This window comes from Pimephales promelas, chromosome 13 (genome assembly GCF_988280905.1).
Source record: "Pimephales promelas chromosome 13, fPimPro1.hap1.1, whole genome shotgun sequence".
NCBI lineage: Eukaryota > Metazoa > Chordata > Actinopteri > Cypriniformes > Leuciscidae > Pimephales > Pimephales promelas.
Window position 1 is genome coordinate 28,851,840 of NC_142781.1, and position 9,049 is coordinate 28,860,888.

General features: G+C 35.0%; 1 protein-coding gene across 1 annotated transcript in view; it reads right to left on the reverse strand.

The window, feature by feature from the left end:
- Nucleotides 1-2,816: 2,816 nt before the first annotated feature.
- The window catches only part of clvs2 (clavesin 2), a 24,485-nt gene continuing 18,252 nt past the window's right edge, over nucleotides 2,817-9,049 (reverse strand). Inside the window, exon 5 of the mRNA XM_039691898.2 lies at nucleotides 2,817-8,250. Within this exon, the coding sequence (XP_039547832.1) occupies nucleotides 8,157-8,250 (94 nt within the window). The 3' untranslated portion in view covers nucleotides 2,817-8,156. The remainder of the gene's footprint in view (nucleotides 8,251-9,049) is intronic.

Below are 9,049 nucleotides of genomic sequence, written 5' to 3' on the forward strand. Positions count from 1 at the left end.
TACGTGGTGTGAAATCGACGAAGTTGTTTTCTGAATTTGCATGTGTTTTGTGAATTTGTATGTGTTTTCTGAATATGTAGTTGTTGACGTCACATTCTGGGCGGTAACCCGGATGAGCGGCCATTATGGAGGCACTCGGATGTAAACAACAGCATGGACTGCACTGTTTATGTACTACTGAGTACATTGTTACACTAAAAAAAACCAGAAAAAAAACCGTGGTAGATGCGAAATCATATAGAGAAGGACTAAACAAGCAGGAGAGAGCCCAATATTTTGACAAACTAAAGTTAATATGTGATAAAGGTCCGAACGAGCTAGCTTCTCTAGCCCTTAAGGCAAGGCAAGTTTATTTATATAGCAAGAAGTCAGAATAATAAAACAGTTTGGAATTTAAAAAAATCATAATAATAAAAATAAAATACAGCGAAAATAAAATGTATAGTACAGTCGGAATCAATCAATCAATATAAATAAAAACAGTTAAGAGTAAAAATAAAATAAAGTAATACCCCTAGCTGAGAAGTACTGCAATTCTTCCGTCTATTTCTTATTCCGACATAGGCTACACTCAGATTGTCAGTCCAAAAAGCACATGAAATCCGTTTCAAGCTACATCCACATGTGGTTTGAAATCCTATTCAAATACCAGGACATATGCCTCAGTCTGAACGATCGGATTTCGGGTGGTATGCGACTCTCACACCACATAAAATGTTAACGTCAGTGGTTGTTAGAGGAGACATGCTGCAAGTCGCTGCCGACACAATGCTGTGTTGTTGCGAATTGCGGACGAGCAGAAAAATATTATTTCAGAGACATACCGGCGCAGACAAGAGCGCAAAAGCTGTAACGTTACATAATAATTCTGTAGCTCAATACGCAATATAGTCCTGCTCCTTAAATCGGTTTAGGAATAAATTATTTAAACACACATGAATGAAACATAGCATGTTAAGTTAGTTTGTCATTCATCAACATCCATGAATCACAAACCCCCTGCTGTTCCATTAAACCAAGTACTCTCCCTCTATCATGAGAGGTTCCTCGAGGCAGGATTGGTGCTTCATCTCCTTTTAAAATAAGCCGGTTTAGACTAGGGCAAACTCTCCAATATGGAAACTGCTGTCTCGAGAAGACAGTGTGACTGTGAATCTCATATTAGCACTGGCATCCCATGGTTTCGGTAGACAATAAAAGCCCTGGAGATAAATAGGTCTGCACATCCTTACTGAGGAGCAAGTGACTCCTCGCTGGAAGTAAGGCGATGCTTGCAGACAGTGAAAGGAAGCACCATTATATTCAGCAGACGTAGGACATGGTCTTAAATTTGACGAATGCTTTTTAATTAGGCTCTTCACTGCAGTGTATTACATGCACATGGTCATCGGTGAGCCTGAGCCTGATTGCACACTTAAGGTGGCGTGAGCCGGTCTGATGACACCCTCGATAAATAATGCAGGAGGCCAGTGGTTTTGTGCTGTGTTTGTACAGGAGGGCTCAGGGTGTGTTCGAGTCAGCAGATGCTCTGAGTGGGCGGCACAGAGTGAGATCAGGACAACAGGAAGATTTTGGCACCAGATTTGTGCATGCTCAGCAAACAAACTGTCCCTGCAGGGTGTTAACACCGGACCCAAACTTATGCACACAATGCTTTTTGGACTGTAAGAGAAATTCTGAACTGAAACCATGTTTATGTGATTCATGTGGTTGTGATACCTCAAATCACGTGACTTGTTGTGGAGAGTTGTGATATGTGACTGAGTTTTTTTCCTGGTGAATAATAAAACGGCCCAAAAATATTTCTGTTATGGTGGGATGCAGTTTGTAACATATTATAGCCTATACACAGAAAGTAAAAAAAATAATAAAGATAATTAGTAAGAAGTCTCATATGGAAGCTTGTTTCCGTCACAGAATAAAAAAAATATAAAAGGTAATATCATTTTTGTCTCAGTTCTGACTTTTTCTCTCACAAAATCTTTTGCTGATAATTTACTCACCCCCATGTCATCCAAGATGTCATTCTTTCTTCAGTCGAAAAGAAATTAAGGTTTTTGATTAAAACATTCCAGGATTTTCTCCATGAACTTCATTGGGAAGCAAATGGTTCAAGGTCCAAATGAGAGTTTCAGTGCAGCTTCAAAGGGCTTTAAACAACACCAGACGATGAATAGATAAGATAAGATAAGACCCTTCGAGTCATGACTCGAAAAAAGATTTTGATGGACGAGTTTGAACAGGAGAGTCACAAACGCTCATCACAGAACAGAGCAATGCGAGCATTTAAGTTTATAAAACTTAAACTTTTTTTATTTATTTTTAAATGAGCGATCGTTTCGCTATAAGACCCTTATTCATCGTCTGGTGTAGAAAATCGTCTGAAGAAAGAAAGACGTGGACATCTTGGATGACATGGGGGTGAGTAAATTATCAGCAAAAGTTTTTTTTAAAAAGTGAATTACTCCTTTAAGTCAGAATTTCGAGTTATAAAAGTCAGAATTGCGTGATATAAAGTCAGAATTGTGAGATGTAAACTGTGGAGGAAACAAGCTTCTATACTTTTGCTCAGTGAAGCTGCATTTATTTGATAAAAAATACAGTAAACCCGTATTGTGAAATATCATTACTATTTAAAATATAATATCCTATTCATACATTTTAAAATGTAATTTATTCCTGCTATCCAGTGTCATTTCCTTCAGAAATCAATCCAACATGCTGATTTGGTGCATTTCTTATTATTATCAATGATATATAAAAAGTAAAATTAACAGAAAAAAGCAAGCTGAGTTGAAAGACAGAAAGCGATAAGGTTTAAACTATGTATATCAATATTTATTGGCTGCTTTTTTTCCTTTCGCAGTTTAGTTTCAGTTACATAATTTATCTCAGAATTTTGAAAGGACATATACACATATTTACTTCCATTCAACATGTTCCTTTAAACCACATGTAGTGTTCTGCATGATAATACCTCTATACTGCATGGGCTTCTCAGCACTAACACCCTATTATACAATCAAAGTGAGATGGAAAAGATAAGCCAACAATCAAAGAAATACAGAATGCATTGTTCCTGGAGTCTTTAGAAAAGCAGGGAATAATTGTTGTTTTCCTCGACCCAGGGTTGCTTTGGTTGTAATGGCAATATATACGTATCGATAAAAAGCAAGGCTAGAAAAATGGAGACAATTTGATCAACATTCCGATTGCCTAAAATACAAACAAGGCTGTTCATAATGCAGCATGACCAAAAAACATATACAGGAATACAAATAAATTCAAGGTGTAATAAAATACTGATCATGGCATTAACACAGCTCTACTAAATACTGTATATACTGAAACAATTTACACCATCGTTTGATTCATTTCTGCTCACTAAATCTGAACACCCTCCCATTATTCAGGAAATGTAATAATGACTCCTAACGGCATTCTCTGAACCCAAAGTAGTATGACATCACTCTCTGGGAAATACATTCAGATTCAAAACGGCCAATTTTCAACTTTTTGTCTTTCCTATTTCTGTTCAGGGTGAAACAGCAATGTGTTTAGAAAGAGTTTTTGCTCCTCGAGATGTTAGAAACCCAGTGAGTCATGACAGTGGGCAGACTTTAGTTTTAGCAAATAAAAACTAGAGATCATCTTCCTTAACATAAGTTGTCAGCAAAATATAAAAAGTCATAATCTGGACAGTTAACCAGCTTGTCATAAAAAGGAAAAGTTTTTTTTTTTTTGTATAAACACTGAAACATACATAATGTATTACCAGCATTTAAAATGTAACTAGTATACACAATTTTAGAGATGAGGCTGATTGTATTGTATGTAATCCATGACATTCCAAATATCTATGTATATATATATATATTCATATATATATACAGTATACATAATGTATGTATAATAATGACAATAAAAATTATTTTTGACCAGGCTGTCATCCAAAGAAATTGTGAACTAATGCGAAAACAAGAGAGAACCAATGAAGTATTAATAACTGATTAATAAATATTAATAACTTGATGTAGTCAAGCTTTTTTTATTTATTTATTTTTTTACATATAGACTACTATAAAATAAAACCTAATGGCTAGCTGTTTATCATTTTGACAAATAATATATCAGATATATATCTTATAGCATTTTGAGCTTCCCCCATGCTTAAAATATTGAAAAAATATTAAATATTTTTCATATTTTGATGGTTTAATCAAATTTGTGTATATATATATATATATATATATATATATATATATATTAAGAGGTTTTTATGTTTCTAAATCTGCGCATACGTAAAAATTTGAGTTTTAGATGCTGTCAATGCATCTATATTGTATGTTTCAGCATATATCCAAATGTACAAAATGAATGTATAAACACTAAATATGAATACTTGTGGATTGTTATGAAATAAGAAAAGAAAAACAGGACCAAACTGAGCCACTGTACAGAAGCTGTGCCCACAAAATTTTACATTTTATACCACACAAAATAGTAAGATAACTACAGTTTTTTTCTAAATTTGACTCTTAAGTTATTTAGAGGTTGTGATTGTATTGTAAATTTTATCCGGGAAGTATCATTCGCTCAAAATCAGTGAGGATGTGTAATTATTTGCTTCCATGGAGAAAAATCTGGAAGATTTGTATGTACTTTATATTTTAAATGTACATTGCAAATGAATATTGCCCTTGTTCCTTACGCATACACAGAAAAAAAAACAATCCCTGAAATCAAATGGTGACATGATCTGTGTTTTGCGCAGAATCACTGGTTTAGGCTTGAAACTAAACTGCTGTAAAATCCTATTGCCAAAAAGACTAATGACAACACAGCATTCCATTAAACAGCCGAGTAATTTAGAGTAAACTATTTTCACACAATCTAAACCTTAAGCTGACTAAGTGCCCCAGTACTAATAACCACGTGAAAGCATGCATTAGCATGTGTCACTGTACAACACCTTGTTTATGGCTCTGTGTAAACCGCTGTGTTAGTGTTTATCTTTGTTTTTGAAAACTGAATAATTTAGGCCTTGTCCACACTAATACTTTTAGTTTAAAAACGCATCATTTTCTGTCATTTTTGGCCTTCCATTCACACTGAGACGGCGTTTTTTATCAACAAAAATTTCGCTTTTTGAAAAAACGCTGTCCAAAGATACATTCGAAGAGAGGAAATAAAGTAGGTTAAAAAAAAATGGAGGCTTTCCAAAACAATGACACATTTTTAGTCATGTGACCCATTCAGTCCAAAGTGGACGATGTTGTCCTGTTTTGGCTGCTCTCCAGTTTGATGTCATTGTTAAAGATTAAAGTCAATTTGTACATACTTCAGATTGCATTTCTTCAAATTGCAGCAACAGATGGAAAGTAAACAAACGAAGTGTCTTACAATTTACTTGTGAAATTCACTGTAAAAAAAAAAGTTGATACCTAATTTTTCTTTAAGAACAATCAACACTGTAAAAAAATAGTGTCATGATTTGTAATCAAAACATCTTTTCTTTTGTCAAATCAACTTAAATAATTTATGTAGTTCATAAAACATAATATTTGAAGTTTCTGATGATTAAATCAATCTCCTTCATTGTATTTCAATGAATTTAAAATTTGAAGGCAACCAGGTTACTTCATTTTTTAAGTTAAACCAACAATATTTTTTACAGTGAATTTGGATGTTTAAGTCATTTCAGCTTAAATTACACTAAACTGACTTTTAAAAATGAGATTAATTTTGTACAACTTATAAAAAAAAAGTTGAAAATTGCTTAACTTATTTTGATGAGTTAAAGCAACGTAAAAACATATGTTGTCAACTTACTGATCACATAATTACAGCGTACAGGCGCCACATGAGTGTTTTCAGTGCGGATAACCAAAGCACTTTTGAAAAACTCTCAAACTTGGACGTTTTTTTTAAATGAAACATTTTCAAATGTAACTGGATTAGTGTAGACGTAGCCTTATTTAATTCCTTAAAGGGATAGCGCAGCCAAACATTTGTTGTAGTTTGCTCCATAGATATCTATATAAAGGCTAGATGTCTCACGGCGGAGTATTTATCGTCATCACCGGCGGCCATCTTGTCACAGACAGGCTTTCTGACGGGCTCTGTGGTATCAGATGTAAGAAATACTCTTATCTCGTTGAAATCTTGACGGATTTACAAACGGTTTGGTTTCTTAACGTGGCTATAATTCTGGATGATTATTTATTTATACACTTATTATTCATAAGTATGCAGTATCATAACTACGTCTCTGCCGTTTATAACAAACCAGACCGTTTGAAAATCGGTAGAAAATTGAGCAAGTTACGGTGATTTAAAAAGTACATGCACCATTAAAACAATGTTACCAATGAGCGAGCTGCCTGTGACAAGATGGCCGCCAGGTGCTGACGTCGACCTCCATTCGCCAGCAGCGCGGACGAGATATCTAGCCTTTATATAGATACCTATGGTTTACTCACCCTTGTGTTGTTCCAAATTCATATGATGACAAATCTTGCTTCAAATGGTGCTCTCATTTCATGTTTCAAAGGAAAATGTTCAACATAAGGGTTTGGAATGACACTAAGGGTGAGTAATACTAATTTTTAGGTTAACTTTTCCTTAATTCTGAAGTTAGAAAGATGGCAAAGACGGTTGTACTGTGTCTGGTCCTTGGTGTGATGCCTTGGAAAATAACTTAACACGGAAATGGTTACGAAATAAAGCGTTATTCCACGGATCTACAACATAGTGTAAACAACAAGGCCATCCGTGAAGAATCAGCTAGCCTACTAAATGTGACTCGACCACTCTGGGATATAAGAATACTGAATCGATAACACGGCTTAAGTTGTGGTAAAATAATATTAGCAAACACTTGTTAGAAAAATCCGTAAAGGGGTATTTGCTGTGAAACACTGAAACCTGTACGAACTATGGTGTTTTCTTTAATGGAAGTAGCATATGTCTGTCTGGTGCTGTAAACAGCTCTATGCATTCCTTTCGAAATACTCCTGAGCGACTCTTGATTTTTTGGGGTATTATGGTGAGTTCAAGTCCTAATGGGAAGTTGGAGCCCGTTCTCATCCCAAGGGGTCATATACGACGCTTTTGCCAAAGCGTAGACATGCACTAGCGCCTCCTAGTGGTCTAACCCTAACCCTACCCCAGACCTAAACCTACATAACCGAAGCGTCTCATTTGACGCTAAAGGGTGCCATGTGCGTTGGATGTCTACGCTTTGGCAAAAAACAAAATGTCGTATATGATGCCTTGGGATGAGAATGCGTTAAACGTTGGCATTTATGACTTGGGAAGTAGCGATGTCAGATGTGTTCAAGTCAGTTTTGTCGGAGCAAGATGGCAGTGCACCTTCTCTTAATTAACTACAGCAATGTTTTTAAACTCTACTTCTAGAAAATGTTAGCTTATTCTGTTATAAATAAAAAGCCTGACAATGTAACTGCTAAATACTTATAGCATCGTTCTACGAATCTGAGTATTGGTATTCCGCCAACTAGTAAACTCGGGGCGCCACTTGTATTTAACCTACGACTTTTGTGGTGGCGTTACATAAAAAAGCAGAGCACATCTCATGCACATTATTTGTCCTTCATTTTCTATAAGTAAAGAAACCTTACTGTATTTTTGTTAAATGGGTACACTATCATCTTGCTCTGACGAAAATGACGTGAACGCACCCGACTTTGTAAAAACGACTTCCCGGGAGGACAACGCACCGTTATAAATGCTGAAACCCCCAAAGCTTGTAAATCTTTATAAGTATGATTATCCATCCTACAGTACCAGGTTCTACATAATAACCACGAGAAGCACACACAGGATATTCACAGCCATCGTTACAGGATCATGTCACAATTACTCCCTCAATCTCACGTCTAGAACTGAAGTGTATTTACAGATTTGAATTGGCACTTGACAATTACACACGGACGTCCGCCGTTAGCTCTTTGCTTCAAAAATATCACTTTAACTGGCAGCTCTGCAGTGTTCCTGGAGGCTGTTTGTGTGTTCTTTCGCTTCTTAACATCTCCTTTCTTTGTACATTTTTTTCTGGCGTAATAGGAAAAAGGTGCAATCCTCCCTAGCATACGGGGCTTGACGTTTCATCGTTGCCTGGGAGTTAAGAGCCTTTAGTCCAGCGAAAGCAGCGGCTGCATGTTTTCTTCTTCGCTTTTCACTTTTTCTGGTCGTTTCAGGACACCTGGTTCCACCACGGACTGGGACCTGCGGGTATAAATAAAATATGAATGCCATCCCGGGAACTCGATTTCGAGATGCACAAATGGGAAATGAAGAATACTGAGAGTGCATTGAAAATCTAAGCTAGAAAATAAACATCAAAAAGTGTGTATAATGTAAATTTGTTGTATTTATAATTTAATTGGATGATAATAATTATTATTGTTATTATTTAGGGCTGTCAAACGATTAATCGCATCCAAAATAAAAGTTTGTGTTTACATAATATGTGTGGGTACACTGTGTATAATTATTTGATATATATAAAAAGTGTATAGATTTATATGTCATTTATTTTATATATAAATATAAATATTTAATATATAAATAATATGTTTTCTTAAATATGCATGTATGTGTGTGTATTTATATATATATACAAAATAATTATACACAGTGCACCCACATATATTATAAAAACAAAAACTTTTATTTTGTATGTGATTAATTGCGATTAATCGTTTGACAGCCCTATTATCATTATAAAGTGCTCATGACAATAAAACAAGATGTTCATACAATTTAATTTATAGAGTACATGATAATATAATAATGGAAAAAAGTTACATAATACAAATTATACTAAAAATTATGTAATTATACAAATAATATAAAAATGATATATATATATAACCTTAGACATTTGGACCCCAATGAAATATTTAAGCACACACGCAGGGCACTAACTCAGGGTACAAATTAATGATGCATTGTGCATGTCACAATCATTTAAAGTGAGGGATGTGTAATGGAACATGTCATCTTAGTACACTGTGTTGGCCTA